Below are 22,703 nucleotides of genomic sequence, written 5' to 3'. Positions count from 1 at the left end.
AACTCACTTTCTAGCAGGGCGGTAAAGCATTGATTATCTCTACTCCACTAAAGTCAACCAAACAAAACAAAACCAAAAACCTTCTCTTCAACATTGTTTATGACATACAATGGAGCAGGAATAACATCCAAATGCAAATTTTGAACATGTTTGCTTTCCTGCCTGCCTGTACCACTTGATTCTGTCTTAGTGTGGTACTCCTTCCTTCCCTCCTTTCTCCAGCGCTCTCACAGGCGCTTGTTCCCTCGACGGCCACCGGATTTCTTTTGTTTTTGATCATTCTCAGACTTAGAGCAATCCAGCTTCTTTGCTTCAACAGTTTGCCAAGCCCAGAGGAGTATTGTAGGTCTTTTTATTACCTTCACGCTTTGGCTCTTCTTCTAACGTGCTGAAAAAGACAATAGACAGACATAGCAGGCAAGAAGAAAGAAATTCTCGTCTGTGTGGTGTTCAAGGCATCTGTGCTCCAAAGCCTGAACTATTATCACACTAGTGGAGGGAATTTAAGAAAAAAAAAGGATAGTCACTACGCCTGCAGTGTCACAAGGTCAATTTCACTGCACTCTGCAGCTTTCCCACTAGCGAAGCTACAGGGAGGGGGGCTGCAGGGACACTAACCCCTCACCCCCATCTTGAAATATTGTATGCTTGGAGCCCCAGGTGGCAGGGCAGAAAATTCACTTTTATTTTTCTTCTGGGATTTTTTTTTTTTGTAGGCACGTCTCATTGTTCGTGGTCACAGCTAACAACGCTAATTGTCTGTTAACACTCTGGTTCAAGGTTTATATTAGCAAGCATTTTTTGCCAAATAAGAAGGTGTTGGATTTGTATGTTCTTCACGGAATGTAAATTAGAAAATAAGTTTGTTTCTCAGTGTCTACTTGTAAACTGCAAATTGCTGAGTGCACACAAACATTAAATCTTCTACTATAAATCGATTCAATTTTATTGAATTCTAGTGTCTTCTTTCACAATGAGAATGAATCTTAAAACTCAAAACATCTGTCTTGACATTAATTACGACACTGTTTGCAAAAAGGAGATCTCTTACGCTGACACCTGGCCATCAGCCAGACATATCATTTCCTTTAGATTAATTACATTACTGACTTTGTGTTGGTCGACTCCAAGTCCTCCATGCTTTTCCTCCCACATCCCCTGTGTTGCCTTCCCTTCCATAAGAATCAATTGTGCACTGAACTTAAGAAATTAATGTAGTCCATTCATACGGAGTTCAAGACTCAATTAGTGATCAGCAAACAGCCTCATCTCCTGGGAGGTTTCCATTGTAGCTTTCATTCTCCCATAACCAAGGCAAGGGTTCTCCAAGCAAAGAGAATAACACATTAGATTGTAATGCTCTTGGAGTTTCCCCTGTCCATACTCCCCAAGAGATCAGATAAATGTCTTCTGGTTGATTAGAAGAGTAATGAACAGACATTAGCAATGGTGGTGTGATCCCTGACAAAATAATACAAGATGTATACTTGTAGTAACATTCAAAATCACGTCTATTGTTTCAGACAAGTACTTTGAATTAAAAGGAGAAAAGCTCTCCGGCAATCAATTGGTGTTGTCATTTTGGTGTTTTCAGACTACTGGCAACTCGAGGGTGAAGCTGCAATTGTTGACTCATCATTGCATTAATTGTCATCACAGTGGCTTCATTTCTAATTGAATCAATTAGGCTGTAATTAAAACACCGCCATAGCTAAACAGAGGCAGTGGGGGTGTAGGAAGCCGGTGGGCAGGAAGAGGAAGCCAGCGCTTCTTTGGGCTCAGGCCAAAGATAGGAGAAGTGGCAGGAGTGGAAAGTGGAGGAAAATAAATTATATTTTGTTGTGTAGCATCACAGAATTTTTTGGCTGTAAACTTTGTGTTCTTTGGTGCGTTTTTTTTTTTTTTTTTTAGAAATGGTGTTATTTGCTTAGTGGTTAGCACATCTGCCTGTCTGTCGAGAAGTTCTGAGTTTAAATCTCGTATCAGGCAACTTGTCTTGCGTGTATCGTTTTTCTACGGTATTATTTGGACAATTTACCCACACAGAGCCTGGCAATGGAAGAGGGGTGTGTAGACTTTTTATATGTATGTGGGTCTAAAACCGACTGCATATGAAATTGTGCTTCAACCTCACTGAAGTTTGGTTTCAATATTTGGAGTCTTGTAAGAGTGTCCACTATGTTATTACAGGCTATTTTAACAAACAACTACTAAACAGCTACTATGTCGATTCATTACTCTCTTATTACATTTTTCATCAAACCACACCAGACAAAACGGCCTTGACAAAACAAGTGCCGGTGTGTGTGCGTGCGTGCAAGAGGCAGACCAAAAGCTGCTAAATGTCCTTTTGTCATTTTACAGCTTTCAAAGTCCATACAGACCATCTGTGCATTCGAGTACTAGTTCAAGCAGAGCTTTTAAATGCATTTAATGTCTGTGGGAGTGCCACAACCTTCGTCTTGTTGTACCCCCAAAGGCCCGTCAGACCAAGGCAGGAGGTCTCTTAATGTAGCAAGCAGATGACAAGGATACAGAGTTCAAGCACACCATGGAGTAACCCAATCTACGGGAAGCCACCCCACCAGTTTTGACTCTCCTCTCACCATACTTTGCCCCTTCTTTCAAAACAAAGTGTAGAGATGTCAAAAAAAACTCATTAAAAATAATGGCCTCCACCTGCTTGTTTTATTTCTTCTACCCCTTTCTGCCCCATCATCTCCTGCTTGCCTTTCTAATGAGTGACTTGAAAAAGGCTGGAGGACGCTCGCTATCTTAGCACACACAGCACGTTCAACCTTATACCGGCAAGTACAAGAAAAAAAGACCAAAGTACATACATTTTACAAAGTATTGATTTCCCAGGAACGTTGGTGTTTAACATTTAAGCTTATATGGCCAACTTAATTCAGCCAGCATGGAATCAATTCCAGTTCACTGTGTAGGTGTAAATGTGAATAATTGTTTCTCTCTCGATGTGACCCTGCAATTGATTTACGACCAGTCCCGTGTGTAATCTGGATTTCACTCACAGTATATTCTGGTGACCCTGAACAGGATAAATAGTTGAAAACTGATGAATGTAGGTATGGCTATATGACATTCTTAAGAAATTTTAGTTTTGCGTCTTTAAAATTTCCCTCTCAAAAATATCGGCAGAAAATGCGCACATCCATCATCTGTAAAGTGTAACACTCAACACCTCCCACAACCCCAAATCACCCACCCTCCTTTCAGCAAACCACCCACACCCACCCGTCTGTCGGTATCCTCATAAATCACAAATGTCTAGACCTGAAGAGGGAAATAAAATGCCCAAGCATGTGTCTAAATCATCAAAATGAGCCTGTCTGGAAAATCCATGTACGATTCTTTAAACGTATTGTATGACTGTGGGACATTTTAACAGATTATTTCTAACAGTTCCCAGTGGTCCCATCACCCAAAGAGCATAAAGACGACCATTCGTGTAGAGTCTTCAGAACTTTCAACAAAAGCAAACTTGATTTCTCATCTAGATAATTACAATTCTATGACAAATGAATGTGTTCACTGTACATCTGCATCTGTTTTTTTATACACTTGGCAAAAACGATATGATGTTTAAAACAGGAGGTGACAACGGAAGAAGAATTTCTGGTGCTATTTCATAGATCAGTAATTAAAAAAAACATTTAGATTTAGAACAAAACACACACACAACAGAGAAAAAGGGGATTTTGCAAAGGGTAAGTGGAAAATGTGAATCCAGAAATCTGCCAATAAAATAAAAGATTTAAGTCAGAGCCAAACGCGGCGAAAGGAGGCTGTATTTCAACAATATCTAATCTCCGCACGGGTGCTCGGCTACTATCGACCCAGATAATGCTGCAGTCTGTGTCATGCGACTCGGGGCAAAAGGTAAGCAGGAAATCAAAACAATGCAATTCTCTTTGAGGATAGAGTGTAGAGAAAACTGAGACATCGTCTATCCCAGCAGAGTGGTGAGCTACTTTATTCATCCTCCTGTGAAACGATTTTTCAAAGCATACCACTATGCCCAAATCAGAGACTTACTTTGCGGTTCTACTGTAATGACTCTCAGTAGGAGGCAAAATAAACACACTTTGGTTCTTCAATAAGTCCTCATCTGAAAGCCGCGGGCATCAAAGAAAAATATAATTGCAATATAAACGACAACAAGCTTCAAATATTGCTGATTATCTCTCATTAATTAGGAGAATCTTCTCATGTCATAGCGACCCCTGGTCACCTCCTTTACTGATCTGGTACATTATGAATGCAAAATCTCATCCGCCATCTTTAGTGTTTCCACATAAAAGGCAGAAAGGACTGTGTGGTAGTGGACAGAATGAAGGTGTAGGTCACAAGGATAAACCTCCAATTTCAGTAGGACTTGAGATATTCCTACCTCAGCTGAATGGTAGAATATTGTGTGTTTAAGTGTGTGGGTGGATGCTAAACCTACAAGAATACAAGCAATCATTATGAATACAAGCTTTTCAAGGACGTCATTAGTGCTAATCGTAACAAAAGTTTCTTAAAATAAAGCAGCGCCTCCATAAAAAATGTCAAATATATTTGACGAGAAGCTTCACAGTACACATTAGCAGCCAGAGCCATAGCAGAGCAGGTCTTAATGTGTAATTCTTGTGATGGGAAAATGAAGCTTCAATTTTGCTTCATGAATCGGTTGTTGTGTTTATACATTAGATCACATGCTCTCAACAATGGGCAGAAAGTACACTGACTTGCCATTTTTTAAACCACTTTATTTAGCCCAACAGTGCCATGTAGAAAAGTAAAAAAAAAAAAAAATACAATTAGTTCATGAAGCAAATTTGAAGCTTCATTTGGCCATCACCAGAACTTCACTGCATACAACATTTCCATATCACTCTGGACAGACCACCAAACTAAGCGTGGTAAGTTAGTTATCTAGCTCATGCAATAAAATAAAATTAGAGTTTTACATTCCTAATCACGCATATCACGTAACATAAATAAGTGGCAGTGGTGGGTGGCTCGATTCAAATATTTAGATCCATCCCAAGTCAGTATCAACATCTACTGGCATGATAAGATCGATACAGAAGTTCCAGTTATGCTCTTGTATGCGGTACTCAATCAGGCGTTGGTCAGGTTGCCAGACTCATTGCTTCTATCGCAGCCCTGAGGAGGCACAATTTGTCCCCCTCCATCCCCACTCCCCTCTTGTGTTGTGAGGTCACCAGAGTCTGCCATGTGACTTCCAGTAGCAGCGCAAACAAGCAAGCCTCCACCTTGTCTCCACACACCCACCAGCACACACCCATGCATTCACAGAAAGAAGAGAAGCTTGCTGGACTCATAAAGCCTTTGGGGATTGTTTAATTGTTTTCCCTTAATTGATTGCATTTTTGCCAGTTGTTTGTGTGTTTTTTTGCAGAAAGAGTAATCATGTGCACTGAAGCAGAGAAATGCTTTTTTTGTATTAGATTGCCTGAACACTCTTTTTACTTAAAGGTAATGTTTTTCAAATATTTTATAATATTAGTCGTAAAAGTCGTAACCTTGAATAATTTATGGAAGTGAAAAGCAATCAAGAATTTCCAATGAAGGTAGAATTTGTAGTTATTTTACATGGTATTTTCTAAACACAACCTGGGAAAATATGTGAAATACATTATTTTCTATTTACCCAAAAAACTTTGTCTCAATTCTTTACTGGCTTGTTAAATGTTGACCCATAAAAAAGAAATACTTAAACATCATAAAAATGAATTGCGATTCAACAATTTGGTGATGCACCAACCTTAATGATTAAAAAAGTATCAGTATCGGTAATACCGGCATATTATTTACCTAGTATCAGATTGATACCAAAATATGCAGTATCGCGCACCACTAACGTTAACAGAATGTCTTTCAACAATGCTTATCTTCCAATTCCATTCAAACACACACATAAAAAACAGCACACAACTCAATTCAAGCACAGCAGAATGACCCACTAAGATGTCACCATGATCCCTGTAGCAGAATCAACAATTGGAAGGAGGACATTGGATAAGAATTGGTTAGCTGACTGTTATATATTGTTTTTCATTTGTGGAACACAAAATATCGCAGCTTTGTAGTGTAGTACATGAAAATATTTTAAATGTACCATATTTCACTTGAAAATATTTATGATAAAATGTAACAATGTAGCAAAAGTGTGCCTCTGTCTTTGTGAGACAAACGTTTTTTGTTTTTTTCTGATGGTCTGGGCTAACTTCTGAAGACCAAATTACTGTACATGGAATTTATGAGGTTGCTTGACCTGCAAGCAAATTATTCCATGGCAAGAAAAATCATTCAAAGCAGACGTCAATTTGAGCTTTTTTGTTCATCATGATGACTTTACCATACGTGTAGTACTTTTTCCCCTTTAAGTATAACCTTTTAATAAAAACATTTGACATTGGATAATTATAGGGAAGGTGTAGGGAAATAGGAAGAGCCTATCATTATCTCAAAGTGTGTGTGTGTGTGTGTGTGTGTGTGCGTGTGTGTGTGTGTGTGTGCGTGTGCGTGTGCGTGTGCGTGTGCGTGTGCGAGTGCGTGTGCGAGTGCGTGTGTGAGCAGAGACGCTTTCATAGTTTTAATAAAAAGAAGATGATAAGTATCCAACATGCTTGATTACAACTGTCAACTGTCTTTCCAGAGACAAGAATATCGATTACCCAATGATTTACAGCGCCATTACTATTCTGTGCAGGTGTCATTGGGATACATTTCTGCATGAAAGACAAAAAAATCCAGTCACACAAATTCATAAGTGTCACTTTTTCCAGACCTATGGAAGCTAAATCAAATCGCTCATTACACTTGCGGATTTCCGATGATTAAAGCCAGGAATTCACCTGAATCCACATAACCTTTGAACTCTAATCATAACCACACTATCTCACACACACACATGCACAAACACATTCATGCATGCTTGTGTTAGGGCCATTTTTGTGCATCAAAGTAACTCCAAATGATAAATACATTATTGACCGCGTGTCTAGATTTTCCTCATCCTGGCGAAGGTCCTAGATCTGTCCTTTCCATTAATCCCCAAGTGGCTAACATGCATGTGCATGTGAGTGTGTGTGCTTTCATTAGGTTTTGGAAGCATGGATCTGTTTCTACTGGGACCTCTTGCAATTTGGGTATCAAAACGCAGGCATCAAAAAAGAAAACCACCGATAGCATTATCAGATATCGGTCTCTATGTCGGAACTACGACACACATGCTTGTTCATGCCAACAGACAATGAAAATAATATAATAGCAAAAAAGCATTCTAGCTTGAACTGCTCTATGCTAGGAGTTTCCGAATACGGTCCTCGAAGATCGCTAACTAGCATGTTTTAGATGTTTGCCTCCTCCAGCATATCTGATTCAAATGATCAGGATTGTTGAGTCTGTCAAGACATGTTGAAAAAAGGTGGAACATCAGGCAAAAACACAGTACCTCTGAGGGAAGTTGTACAAAATGGGTAGGCTAATGATGAATGCACGGAAGGTCACTGACTTAAAAAAAATAAAAAGACCAGACACAGCCACGGAATTACATCGAGATGGACGAAGCTATTAAGGCCACGGGTGGCCAAGACTGTGAAGCAGGCCAGGTCATTAATTTAATTCAACACTAGCCAACAAAGTTGTACATGTTCTAGTCAAAGCAAACAACAGCAGATCTTCTTGGAGACAACCAGTGGCAATTTGCACGACCGGGCACCATGACCCATTTTTGGGTGTCAGAGCTCTTCAGTGCTCATAAACATACTGGACATTGAAATGGACCAGCAAGCTAATTTCTTTTGGCAAGACACATGAGTCTGTCCTGATCAATAAAGTTTTATTTGATGAAAGTTCAGTAAGTAGTATTTTAGAATGTGCAAAGTGTCCGTGAAAAGAAGTCAGTGGTTGGGATTCCAATGAGGCGCTTCGTGAGCATACGGTCCCCTCGATACATGGAAACCAGAATGTGTGTGTGTGTCTTGGCATTATTCCTGCCCCCAACTGACAGTTTTAGGTTAAACAATGTTATTATTAAAGCCCTCCCAGACCTCCGCTCTTCTTTCCATTGTCACCCTTAGAGTCAATAAATCAAGTGTCTGAAGCGTGTCTCTACGTATATCCCTGATGGTACTTCTATGTATACTTGCATCTGGCCCCTGCAGCTACAGTATGTTTTTCGGCACATGTGAAGGTGAAATGCAGATTGACGTGTGTGTTTGTGCGCGTGTGTCAAAGTTAAAATATCTCTTTATGTGTGATGGCCATGTATTTGACATAATGAGCCGAACGTACCGAAGGTTTGAACTTGCAAAACGAGTAGTAGTGGACAAAAAAAAAATGAAGCTTCAAATTTGCTTTTGAACCAGTTGTTGTAAAGTTTGATTTGAAGTGTCAGAAGTACAATTGGTTCATGAAGCAAATATGAAGCTTAATTTTTTCCATCACTAAAAATTATGCATGGACTTGATTAATCATGCAAACAAATGTGGACGCTTGTCTCCTCACCAGGCCAGTTGATTTACATGTTCTGATAAGAAATTAAACAATAAACAAATTAATTTAGCGCAACACAATGAGGTTAATCAAACCTGAGATGAATTGCAATGGCTGACCTTCGTTATTTAAACAGCACATCAGAAAGGCGTGTGCATGTGCGTGTGCGTGTGTGTCTTTGTATGTGTGCGTGTGTGTCTTTGTATGTGTGTGTGTGTCTTGGCATTATTCCTCACAGTACACTAAGCAATGCCAATGTAGCAGAGGAGGTGGAGGCACTTTTTCCCGATGTGAACATTTTTGAAATGCCACAACATACCTGACACATACCAGCTACTCAGTCAGAAAAATTTGGAGCTTCTAAAATCTAAATTAATAAGGGCTGTCATGCAGTCACTTACAATAAGGATGCATGCTATCATCACCTGCTGTATGCTAAAACTCTATTCACCTCTGAATTTCTCTGCATCCGGGTAATTTCAAATACATTTTAAATTGTATTGTAAAACACAGTGGACACATAAATTCAATTTCCCCAAGTTATTGGATTATGTATGTTTCTTTATCCTCCACTAACACTTCTTATTCCGTCACTTCAAACTTTGCTTTGCGCTTGAAGTTTTCTTCCAAATGAGCCATGGCCAAAAACCAACTTAGCGTGAAAGGCAAAACCTTTTTTTTTTTTTAAACTATGTAATTCTCCACCACTTTTACACCTGTTGCAAACAGCGCGCACAATACAATAGAGTGAATGAGAAGGCAATTTTCGAAGATCAAACACAACACGCCGACAAACAGCATATACAAGGTTCTTTTGGGGGTGCCCATTATTTGCAATCATAGGAAATCCGGCCAAATGACTCTTGAGTTGGAGTTATTTGACCAAAAAAAAGGCAGTTTCAAATTGATTCGGACCTTTTTTTTTTTATTTTTTATTGTTTTGCCAGTTTCCCTTCTTTATGTTATCCTTTTTTTTTTTTTTTGCCAATTTCCCTTCTTTATGTTATTGAAGTTTGATACTGGCTATTTGACATTACTTTGGCTACTAAAACCCTTTAGAACAAAAAAATATATATATATATATATATATATATATATATATATATATATATATATATATATATATATATATATATATATATAAACAACCATACCATTTTGTTGCATGAAACTAAAAGGCAAAATCAATTCTGATTTTATAACACAAGTCCCATAATTAGATGCTGTAAATTTAAAAAGGGATTGAAGTAAATTAATAACTTGAGTTACCACATACACAATACAACCATTTTAGAAACTAGATTGTCCACCATTGTTTCAGGCACCAGTGCATCTGATTGAGACCAAATAAAGGATACAAGGCAGCAATACTCATATTATGACTTGTTTATGATTGTAGTGACACCCCCTGCTGGACCAAAGAGTTCACTACCACAAAGAAAGCAATCTCACTTCTAACAAGTGTACGCCTGTCATCCAATGTCATTTGCAGCCAAGAATCAACAGGATGAATTTTAAGACCGAGATACCAAGATCACTGCCGAAAATGTGTATCTCTCACAATCTACACACTTATGTACACCGTGGAGGGAATTTTGACAGCTGTCACCTAACTAGGATGATCCCAAATGAATTAGATACATACCTGTATACTGTGCATTTGCTGACAACAGAGGTGAGAGACAAAATAACTATTGTATGCCCACAGCTAAACAATACAGCTGAGCAATGAGGGGGGGGGAAAGCAAAGGGGATCAATAGAGAATTGCAATTAGCCCACATTGGCAGGAGCGGTGCCAGATTAGACACAGGATGTCGATTCCATTTCCTGCACTATCGGCTCGAAAACTTGCTGGGCTGGCTGTGTAATTGCGGCAACAAACGGAATCGCTTAAGACGTTGCGGTGTGATCGTGACAACGTATACTGTGAGATTAATCAATGTGGGGGTTGAGAGGGACGACCATGTAATGATATTTACATTAGACATGACTGCTTCAGTTTCCACCATGACTCACATACATCATGTGACTAAAAAAGTTAAACATGAGTTTTTCCAATCCCCAATTACAAAATGAACCAGATATTCTTCTCATCATGCGACAGCAGGAATAGATTTCTCTTCGATTTGACCGTATTCTAAAGAAATGCACGCTTACCTTTACGTATGGCCTGGCTTTGCAGTATATCCCTTGGAATCAAGATGGAGTAGAAACTTTGTGAGAAGCCAGGTCGACAGTGACCTTTAGATGAATGCTGGCCATTATTCACCTGGAAGGAATTGAACAGTGTGAGATGCAAATAATTGTGGAGTTTTTTTTTTTTTTTTTTTTTTTTTTTATGCGGAGGCTGAACTGAAAGCATCAGGTAATAGGTAAAAGATTCAATGGAGAGGTTAACTGTATAAAAAAAAAAAAAAAAACATTCTATACAGGAAAATGAGGGTGCATATAGTGCGCGCTAACACACCAACAGAGCATGCGGCAAAAGTGATTCAGGGAAGTTGGCACTGCATGTGTTTAGAGTCCTAGATGAGCAAACTTCATATCCATTAAAGCTATTCCCAGTGTGTGTAAATTAAATGACATAACCCTGGGCATTAGAGCCACTGATAGTCACATTTCGGCGTCAAGGCTGGTGGCTGCATAGTGATGAATCAGAGCGCAGGGCATGGGGGGATAATAATGTTGGACTATCCCGTTTTCTACATCACATACACAGGCTGATAGTAACATCCTTGAAAATAAGCGATGATGAGGATGTTGATGTACGACCGTTTCGAAAATATGAAGCGACAAGTTGGACAAAGTGGGTGCGATTGCACACCACGTTAACTACTATAAGAGTTAAACACCAGATAGAATGTGAATTAAAATAACGATTTCGCCCCGTAAATGCGCCGTGTTGCAGCTATATCCGTATATAATGGTTTGATTCCGTACTTGTACCCTTTCATTGCTACAGATCAGAGCTTCGGGGATGATCAATTCCTGCATCAATTAATATAGGATCTATTGTAATTGTCTATTTGCCAACTAAAAGTCATTTTGAAGCTGGTTGCAAAGTCATAATGATTGTAAGAAATCCGCGCCAATGCAGACGCGCACAGAGCGGGCTGACTCCATCCAAACGCGTGACTTTATTCAGTATAAGGGTTGACACTTTAAAACGACATCTAACATGCCCCTTGGGAAAAAAAAATGCCACTTAACACAAATAAAAGAATAAAGAATAAATCTCACCAGGAATGTGTCAAGAAGAAGGGCTGCTGTCAAGACCAAAGCCAGGTCAGTCCTCATCGCGGCGGAAGAAGCGAGCGACTGCCACAGCAGCCTGGGCGAGGAACCAAAAAAAAGAAAAGGGGAAGCACTAAATCTTCTCCCCAAACTGTATCACGTCTCCTTGTCCTTTCCACTGCGGGGTCAGACTGTGTCGGAAGCTTCCTTGCTTGTGGGAGTGCAGCAACTCCTTAGTTTGCGCGACTCTTGCGTGCAGGTGAGCGCTTCACCAAGGCGCAGTCAGCGTCAGACACCGAGCTTCCCTCACAACCTTCACATCCCACACACACGCGCATACACACACGTATACACTATATACACGCACACGTGCACACGCGCGCGCACCACGCCTCTCCCTCTTAACACATGCACTTAAAGCAACTCCACCAGCCACGCTACTCTGCATTAGTTTTTTGTTTTGTTTTTTTATCCATCTCACTTTTCATCAGCAGGCCTATACTTTTGCAAGCTTTTGGTATATGAGACCTCATTCAACAAAGGAAAATGTAATGTGGTTGTGCGCTTGATAAATTGATAAAGCGATTGGCTGGGGATTTAAAATGCATAATTCAAGTGAAACTTTGGCAATTTATTTATCTATCTATCAAGTATCTATCTATCTGTCTATCTATTTTTTTAATTCAATGTTTAATCAGGTAAACCAATTGAAAACACTTTTTCATTTACATTAGCAACCTGGAGGCAAGGTGAGTGAAGTGTCTTGCCCAAGGACCCAACGACATGTGACTGTGACAGAGCTGGGATCGAACCCCCAACCCTCCGGTTATTAGACGACCCACTGTACTGCCTCAGCCACAGCCGCCACAATATCCATCCATCCATCCATCCATCCATCCATCCATCCATCCATCCATCCATCCATCCATCCATCCATCCATCCATCCATCCATCCATCCATCCATCCATCCATCTATCCATAAAAATGTTCACCTGTATAGTTTTGCAGCATTCCGCCTGTTTATTGTTTTTACTCCGCCCACTTTTTTTTCTCTGTATTGTAAGCGTGTTTTTTACCTTGCTTGTTTCTCAAAGTCGAGTACAATCAAAAGGTCACAATTTTGCTTAGACAAAAATGGTATAAAAGGATGTTCATTTTATGATGGTGTTAACACAAATAAGGTCAGATAAGCATAAGTAATATGACAGTGTCTATATCAGCTGTCCTCAACCACTAGAGTATGGACTGGTACCCAGCCACAGGCCATTTTTTTGCGCAAGACTGAACAACAAATAATTTATTGATCATCAGTCTCAAAGAAGACATTTTGTTTAAAATTCAGGTGCATCCACCCCCGCCTCTGTCAAAATGCTCACCCCTGACAAAAAAAGTGAAAGTCTACGAGCTTGGAAAAATTACCGCCAAAAAAAGTTTGGAGCTTCCTTGGAAAGTTAAACAAGTAAAATAATGAGATAGAGGGGAGGAAAAAAAAAAAGAAAAAAATGCTGTATTTAATAGACAACACTGTCAGTCTTTCACAAGACACAGGTTTATTGCTAGTTGATTCGTACGCACCAAAGCCTCTCTGCGTGGTATGTCGTAACAGACTGGGAAATGAGGCAATGGAGCCATTAAAACTGCATCGGCTCATGGAGCCCAAGCACCTGGCATTATAATCAGAATTAGAATCAGAGTCAGCTATATGAGCCAAGTATGTAAAAAAAACCATACAAAGAATTTGTCTTATAGTATTACAACAATAAGAAAACTATAACCAACAGAACAATCAAGATACAGGCGTGCATGTATAAGTGTGTTTTTCAATCATTACCTTTTGCACTCCCACTGCACCTTTGGTCCAATCCCCAAACCTTCATTTGGCAGGCAGTTTGTCTGAATACTTCCTTGAGTCTTGCTGGCCTTTTGGGAAATCTGTCCATGCAAGAAAAACGACCCCGTCAGTAGGTGCACGATTGATAAAACCATCCCGTCGCCATTAATTATGACAGGAGTAAATGGAGGAAATTAGGTGTGCTTGGTGTGGAGTAACAAAGTCTCTGCAAGGAGGAGGACAAGATGGATGGGTCAACAAATCATTATAATTTATAACCCCATTTATATCTGATATTAACATGTGCTCTCATTCTGGATACATTAATTGGTTAATGACATCTACTCCATGGCTCTTTGCACTTTACTGCTAATAAAATGACTTATGAGATGTACTTAATGAGTGCTCATGTGACTGCAGGGTATCAGTATTTTAGTGAGCTAGATGGGGCTGGTGCATTGAGCAACAAACTTAGTGCGTCCCAAGTAAAAAGCCGTGATGAATAGGTGCCGTTTGTCACAATACGTGCACAAGTTACAAACTGTTGAGTTTGTTTAGGTCTACCCAAATAGTACTTATTTGTAAACACAATTCAGTTCCCCAATCTCAACTACTTGTATTCTATGTATTAGATGTGTAGAATGAGTGTGCGTTCTCTGCAGATATTTATTAAATTGCCTGCTATTTACTTTTCAAAGTTGGATATGCTCCACTTTAATGCTGTTCCAGACAGACTTCTGAGAAAAGTGTACTCAGTCACCCAAACACTTTTTTCAATATTCCAATTAATCTTAGGATAGCATAGCAGCTTGTATAGCTTCTGTTAATAAATCCTCTTCTCTTTGTCACAAAAATAGAAGAGTAAGTAATTCGCCACCATGGAGACGATGACGACTTAATTATGTGTGACTGCACACCAAGTTTAGCTGCACTCGCTGGCAGCCCAAACCTTGTTGCTAACTAGTTAGGGAGTGAAGTGGGAGAAACAGCAACATGTACAATTTTTTTGTTAAGTTAGACAATCTCATATACTTTTTTATGATCATACTGCTCGGTCGGGAGCACGGATGCAGGACATGGAGCTGTGTGGCCTTCCAATACACATGGGCACAGACATCGCACATGCACACAAACGTACTGCCCGCCATTAAAAAACCAAAGATCTTGCCAATAAAGACCCAACTCTTACTCCACATCTTTGTTTTCCTTACTCAACAACGGACATCTCAAACAACACGTGACAGGAGTTACCAAGCCAAAGCTTGTTGCTAGCTAGCTGGTGTGGCATAAGTAGACTCGAGCTCGCCTCAACCTCATGATACCCAAGCATATGTGACTTAAGCGTTGTTGAACCACGTTAACTTTGGTGCAAAGCTTTATAGGACTGTCTAAAAGCATATATTTCAAGCCTTGAATCTAGACATGATGTCCAAAACTTGATCGCAATGTCCAGCCAAATACCCAAAGTTGTTTCTAATGGGGAGACAAATCCCAAAAGACAGAAGGAGTATTCCAACTGCCTGTCTGTTCAATCCTTGTGAAGCTTAACGAGCAGTATCTTGAAACTGGTTGGCAGTTGGCTTGTGTATCAAACACCGTGTCACTGTCAACGAATAAGATCCTCTGACATCTTCACTGTGCCAAATAGCAGATGAACATCAATATGGCATAATTCGAACCATATTTTCCCCTTTATGAGTCAGTTCTTGTTTTCTCACTGTAGACCCCCACCAGAGCTGTCAAGCACACTTTAATTTCCTTACGTTTAAAGTCGAGATCAAAGCGGATTAATTTGACGAATGCCAGGTGAGACGTTTGGAAATTTTAACTTGAAGGCATTACATTGACGGTGTCACATAAAGTTCCAATGCTCCAATACAATGCTAATGAAAAAGGGGAAAATAATGGGTAAATTGAATCAGGAAGAACATCCTGCACAGTATCTACCACATAAACTCAGACTCAATGTGGCAAGCCAAAAACCCAACTATTTGTATAGAAGCAATTAAAAAATTCGATATTGATGACACGTCACCTTTAAGGTTAGTTCCAGTATTTCAGACATTTTATATTTCTAATGTTCCATTCATTATGGATGGCTTACACTGCCATTTGGACTCAATTTGACAGTGATAAAAAGTTAAAATATATCGCACATTTACATCAATGATACATAAATCATCGAAGTAAAAAAGACAGCACATAAACTCCTGAGCATCCTATTTGAAAGTCAAATTGCGCCACAAAAAAATAAGAAGGGAGTTCAGTCATCAAATTCTGTCAGAGCAGAGCTTGTCAGGGCGGCAAGCAATCGGAACGCCTGCTATCTCCTAAACAGCATCTATCTGCCTGCCAGACTTGCCACTGTACCGTGCTGGGAGTTGTTCATTATGTCATCTTATATTACTCCATTCAAAATAGCCAAATAAACTCCAGCCCAGGGAGAAGTAAATAGGCAGGCAGCTTCCGTCTAATAGCAGTAAACAAGAGTCTGGGAGACAGGTCAGAAGTGAGTAGTAAGTCAGAAGTAAGCATATTCTGAGGGGGCCTTGTCATCTTGCTTTCTGGATAATGATCCTTCCATTAGCCATCAAGATGCCAGCCAAGTCCCATGCACCAAAATTGTTCAGATGGGCTACCTCTTCCACAGCGATTTGGTACTCGAAGTGAGGAATGACGAAAACTCCTGCCTCCACCCATCAAAGAATTTTATAGGTTTATTTTATATAAATAACATTTTGAAAATGTTATTTTTCACAATGAGTGCATGATCTTTCCTGTGTATGCAGTTCACTGGGTTTTCCTTGTCTTGGTCCCAGCATCCTGTTCCATAGGTCATTTTCGACCCAAGAGACAAGGCGCTTACAGCGTGATGATAGATTAAAGATTTGGTGAGAGTTTTTTCACAATGGCTGAGGGAAATTCAGACGTTAGAGCAATGTAGGATACCATTGTTCTCATCTTCGGATGGAGACACCGTTGAAAGAAATACAACTGGTTAACTGCAACAGACTGGTGGATGGGAATAGTCAGACATCCTAAATACAGCTGCATCCATTCAGCCAAACAATGAGCGTCAGTTGTTTTTTTGAAAAAAAGCATTAAAATAGGTAGGAGGAGGTAGCATGATCACCATTTCGGACATGACTCACTCAAATCCTGTTGGTGCGTTCATCTGAAAACAATTGTTGCAAGAATGAGCGAAGTGTGCAAAATGGAATCCACATTCATCGTCATGGTGACCCCATTTCACATTCAGGTACGCTTGTCACGGGCAGGAATGGAGCAGGGCGAGGAAAGGGTGAGGGGAACAAACAAGCAGGAACATGTAGGAACAAACAGGGAAACAGGGAGGCAAACTAATAGGACGGGCTAACAGAAGGACAACGGGACTGACTGACCGACAGGGCTGGCTAACAGAAACAGAACTGACAGAGGCAGAAAAAACGTAGGAACCGACACACTAACAGAACAATCCGACCAGGGAGTGACACGCAGACAGGACTTAAATACAAGATTACAGGTCGACACAGGAGGGGAGGGGCGAGTGCACAGAACGGAAACCATGATCTAACTGACACAAGAGGAAACGACCAGAGACGAGACGTGATAGCGCTATGGTATTGGCGAACCAGCTGTGGTAAAGTGTATTCATGTGCAATGCAATGATGTGTGAGAAGCTGGCGATGGATGGACAAATATCTGACGAGTACGGAAGGAGAGGTGTTAAAATTATTTCTTGGCAGGATGAATTTTTAGCAGCTATGGGAGGCACTCGGCCGAGATGCCCCCAAGGCTGATAGGATGCTTTGATCAGAGATGGAGGGATACGGCTGTTAAAGATCCACAGCTGCATGTTTCCCTTTCCATTTTCTTTATATGACTCTTTTCCCTGGTTTTTTTTTTACTTCATTTCGCCTCCACCAATCGAGAATCTTCTGCAAACTCTAGCCTGTGTGCAAGTTTAACAAAATTGCCAAGGATAGTATCTTTTCACCTATCGTATGCATCCATTTTCTGAACCGCTTAGTCCCCACGGGGGTCATGGGTGTACTGGAGCCTATCCCAGCCGTCATCGGGGGACACCCTGAACCAATTGCCAGCCAATCGCAGGGCACACAGAGACAAACAACTAAGATAAATCCCGATAGCCAGGGGTGTGCAGAGGGCCAACCCACACCACTTAAAGCGATCAATAATATCCATTCATCCATCCATTTTCTGAACCGCTTAGCCCCTACGGGGGTCGCGGGTTTATCCCAGCCGTCATCGGGCAGTAGGCGGGGGACACCCTCAACTGGTTGCCAGCCAATCGCAGGGCACACAGAGACGAGCAACCATTCGCACTCGCACTCACACCTAGGGACAATTTGGAGTGCTCAATCGGCCTACCAAGCATGTTTTTGGGATGTGGGAGGAAACCGGAGTGCCTGGAGAAAACCCACGCGGGCCCGGGGAGAACATGTAAACTCCACACAGGGAGGGCCGGAGGTGGAATCGAACCCACACCCTCCCAACTGTGAGCCGGACGTGCTACCCAGTGCACCACCGAGCCGCCCCCAATCGTATCCAGAGGAGGTAAATACATTTGTACACAAATAATAGGCTAATAATAATAATAATAAAAAATAAATAATAATAATAAATAAATAAAAGTAGATCTACAAATAATGGGCTTTTAAATAGTGATTTGGCTCTTAGGTTCTCTTCTTGTCTTTTCAAAGTTCTGCTTAGTTCTGGAGCTTCCCTGACACAGAGCAACAGTAGTGAGTAAATTATTCCATTCACTTGTCTGAGCGTTTGCTCAATACACGTAAATAGCATCTTGGCGCTTGAAATAGATTAGTTTAAGGCCATACTAAATTATTAAACTATTCCCAGTGATCGAGTCCCCGTTCCCCTTTAAATAAAGCAGACCTGTGGGGGTTCATACTTTGCCTCTGGTCATCAAACACGTTCAGTAGGTAAATTGCCTTTACCTGGAATGCTGCCACCGAATTCCGAATGAGGTAACGTAGATTTATCACGTGACCCGTTTTTCTTCCTGTGAACCAAGTAGTTAACCCGTTTTTCCAGACTAGATATGACCAAGTGGGCATAAAGCCGCTTGTAACTCAGCTTGGAGATGAAACAATAGCAGCACGCTGTAATGTATTAGTTTTCCTTCCATGAATCCTATACCCAACACACAGTATAAATTTAAATTATTCAACATTTCTTAGGTCACAGTGTATTGATGAATGGTCCTTGAATAGTAATTCAGACCAATTCAAGAGCCTGCCCTTTGAGGGATCTGTAACAGCATACTTACGCTGAGTTGGTTGAGCCGAAATAATTGCTTGTAGTCATTTTTTTCATTTTCGTGGTGGCTATATGAAAAGAGAACGACTCTCTAAGAAAACAGTAATACAAGTGTCGTGTCTTAGATAAGCATTTGGATGCTTAGGATTTTGGCACCAAAGGCTTGGAATAGCAACAAGCGCTTCATTTGCACTTCTTTTCAGATTGTGGTTCGAATGTTTTTGAGAAAGAACTATTCTTAATGGGATGTGAGGCATCCTTGACCGTAGTTACCGCATCAAAATAAAACAGGAAATGATGAGAGTCGAGGATGCAGGGAGCTGAAACAAAACAAAACAAGCGTTTTCAGTGAAACAGCTCACTTTTGTTGACGAGAGGCAGGTCAAATGGAAATTGAGGTTTCACATTTTGGTCAAATTTAAATTACCAAGCACTCAGTGTGGTCGCTTTTCCATTACACATTTTCTGGCCATGCCGTTACAAAAGAAGTACGTTTCAGAATCTTCTCTGAGGTGCAATTGAAAGACCTAGCATATTTATATATTCCGAGCACAAAAAAATTACTCCTATGTTGAATCTTGGTGAGCTATTCGTAATTCAAAAGCAATTTGACAGATGTAACAGCACAAAATGAATCCATTTAACTTCATCTCATGTCAGATTCAAAGCAATTATTGTAGGTATAGTGAGGCGCACATTTCTTTTCTCAAATGCAACGCACAATCTTTTAAGGGAACGTTAAAAGAAACTCTCGACCTTTAAAGGCCTGTCAATTCAAATTGCTTAATTTTGTCTGTCTAAGTGGACATTATAAAACTCTGTCTTTAAGCATAGAAAGGACAACAACCACAACATGTTCCAAGCTCTGATAAAGCATTGCAAGCAATCATGTCTTGCATTCAAGTAGTTATTACTCAAGTTTCCATTAGGATCCCTTACTGTTTTGGTGTTTCACCATATGTCTCAGTTTTTTGTATCTCGGAGGAGTTTGAAATTCTGATGTTGAATTGTATTACCATTTTCGTTCCACTTCTGTGTTATCATGAAAAATAGATTTTCATAGTAGTTTTTTTGTATCTCGGAGGAGTTTGAAATTCTGATGTTAAATTTTATTACCATTTTGGTTCCACTTCTGTGTTATCATGAAAAGATGTAATTTATTTATGAAATAATGTATAGTGACCCCAGTGGATGGTAATATTATGCCAACAATGCAGCTCTCAGATCAAGAGATTAATTATACATTTGAATTTAATCATACATTTAATTATATGTATATCAGGATCAGGTCATTTAAGATTTTCCTGTAGTCTTTCTTTGTTTTTGACTTGCCAGCTGTACTTGTTAGCGAGCCTTCAGCAATCAAGATGCATTTACAGACCTTAAATGTTCTTGATTAAATTAAGCATCAGGCAATCATGAAGAAAGGGATTTAGAGGCTATAATGGGTGATAACGTATTCCCCTATCTAGTCAACATCTAATTTAGCACATGGAGAAGTGAATGATGATCTTGTAGATTTGCAGTAAGGAAAAAACACATCTGCTTTTACTTCTCTACTTGAGCTTTGATTTATGGCAAATCATACAATGACCACTCCGTCCAAAATGCATTTTATTGATAGATGGGGGTATTGTTAAAAGATTCAACAATTTTCTCAGAAGAAATTGCAGATTTAAATGTCGTGGTGTTAGCCAGTTCGAATACTTTCTTTCTCTAACCTTCGAGTAGAAATGTAATTGTCTGGTATTGAGATGAAATTCTGCCTGCACCCTTGGTGCCCGCTGTGCTCAGTAATAACAGTAGATATAAGAAATTGTTTACACATTGTATTTCCATGAATAATACATTTGATTGGGCAATTTTAGACCACTGACAGGGATGCTACACTTTGTATATGCTCGCAGTTGCACTACGGACCGCCGCCAAGTTAACTTAACTTTATTGATAGAGCACTTTAAAAATAACTGCAGCTGAAACAAAATATTACGCATAAAGACTTAACATTAAAAAGTAATGAATATAATCCAAAGACTATTCAACAATAAACAGAGAGAAGGGAACATGACTGAAGCCTTCGTCTTGGTCAGTGTGTGTGTGTGTGTGTGTGTGTGTGTGTGTGTGTGTGTGTGTGTGTGTGTGTGTGTGTGTGTGTGTGTGTGTGTGTGTGTGTGTGTGTGTGTGTGTGTGTGTGTGTGTGTGTGTGTGTGTGTGACAGTGGCTTTTTTCAACCCGTCAAGCTGATGACATTTTTTGTTCTCGTTTTGTCGGCAGGTTTCCATAAACAAGCCAATTGGACGAAAAAGGGTTTTCACGCACGGAGATTAAAGATGAACCATATAACCAAGTACATTTCTTTTTTTTTTTAATAACACAGATGGACTCCCCAAATAGAAATGTTGGGCAGGAAATAAGCAATGTTCTGGAGCACCTGGATATGATTTCAGTACAAGGTTATATCAAGAGCATACGTATGTTAACGTGCATTCAATGCGGCACTATTGTCTCCTTGTGTTAGTCCTGATGTGATCTTTGGATAAAACATGAGCCATTGTGTAAATATTTGGATTCAATTGTTTTGTATGGTGGCATATTGTAGTAACAGCACACCAATGAATGACATCCAGGATGTTACAGTCAGGTTGGCACAGGCCCTGCTGATACAATATGCACCCCCACCCCCTCCAAAGATTACTTATATTTAAGATTTCTACCCTTTTCCCTAATGTCATGTGACCACCATGCAGCAGGGCGCCCTCTATTGAGTAGCAGCCACTGCTACACTGAGTACACATGACTTTGTCATAACTTGTTGCTAAAATTAATTACATCAACCCAATTTCATCAGATGGGGAGGGGAAGGGCTACGTAAGTGAGACAGGTGGAGGAGTCAGCCAAGGTACCTTTGATGTCAGCAATATGTCTTTGAAGCCCAGAAGGTCCATAATGTGCATTAAACATTTTTGTGCCGGAGTTCAACTGGAATAATTTCCCAGAGTACTCCAAAACTTTAAATCGTGATGGATACAGTGTGCAAAGGTGCATTTTTGGCCTTTACACGCTCTTTTCACTCGGCGTTTTAGCAGCCACCAACAAGCAGAATTTAAATGCCTCATTTGTGACTCATTTGCGACGAAACTTGTATGACCTCGGCTAAGTACGCTATCACACCTGAGCCACTAAACATCGGATGTGATGTGCACAAGTGGGCTCCAGTACGATTGTCGGACTTGTAATTAGTGCATTTTGGTTTGGATCATTAAATATTCATACGGGAACCGATTCCACTGAGTGGCACCACTATTCACACACTGATTGCTAATGGAGCCTGGAGCTTTGTGCGTGTGCCTTAGGGCTAAGTAAAATGAGAAGACAGATATATATAAACATACAGTATGCAGTATGGTATCCAAATTGTGAAATGCAATTTCTTTTTTTTTTGTAAAATATTTAGCTTGCGCTACATTTGCTCCCAACCCACATGGCCCGCTGTCAATAAAACATAATAATGCCCCTGCTCATGCCATTCACCGGAGCTAGAGCATATGGAAAAAAATAAAATTCTTGTTCAACCCAAGTGAGAATGTTCTCGGGCAAAACCCATGTGAATGGTAAAAGGAGGATGTATGGTTTTCTGAAATGAGCAACGAAATACACTGCAAAATACATGCGACTCACTGTAGAATAATCCTTAATCTCAAGAGTGGAGCAATGGTCTTCATTCAGGTTGTTGGGAAATTAGAAGAAACCAAGAGACTGCAGCAGCATTCGTGAAAGCTCTGCTCTGCCGGCTGTAATAAATTGCC

At 40.2% G+C, this 22,703-nt stretch overlaps 1 protein-coding gene across 3 annotated transcripts in view; it reads right to left on the bottom strand.

Moving 5' to 3' along the window:
- Positions 1-22,703, bottom strand: part of LOC147061601 (uncharacterized) — a 100,533-nt gene that overhangs the window by 36,175 nt on the left and 41,655 nt on the right. For 2 of the 3 annotated variants that reach the window (XM_085911455.1, XM_085911448.1), the window contains exons 2-4: positions 13,597-13,697; positions 11,771-11,861; positions 10,688-10,799 (exon numbers count right to left, since the gene is read on the bottom strand). In XM_085911455.1, coding sequence (XP_085767581.1) covers positions 10,688-10,799; positions 11,771-11,861; positions 13,597-13,697 — 304 coding nt within the window. Of the gene's footprint in view, positions 1-282; positions 389-10,687; positions 10,800-11,770; positions 11,862-13,596; positions 13,698-22,703 lie in introns of those variants that run through there. The other variant, XM_085911463.1, reaches the window with a different exon arrangement.

The sequence above is a fragment of the Syngnathus leptorhynchus genome, chromosome 1 (genome assembly GCF_054491065.1).
Source record: "Syngnathus leptorhynchus isolate UIUO chromosome 1, UIUO_Slep, whole genome shotgun sequence".
NCBI classification, from domain to species: domain Eukaryota; kingdom Metazoa; phylum Chordata; class Actinopteri; order Syngnathiformes; family Syngnathidae; genus Syngnathus; species Syngnathus leptorhynchus.
Note: the sequence above shows the minus strand (reverse complement) of the source record. Positions and strands in the feature narration are given on the sequence as shown.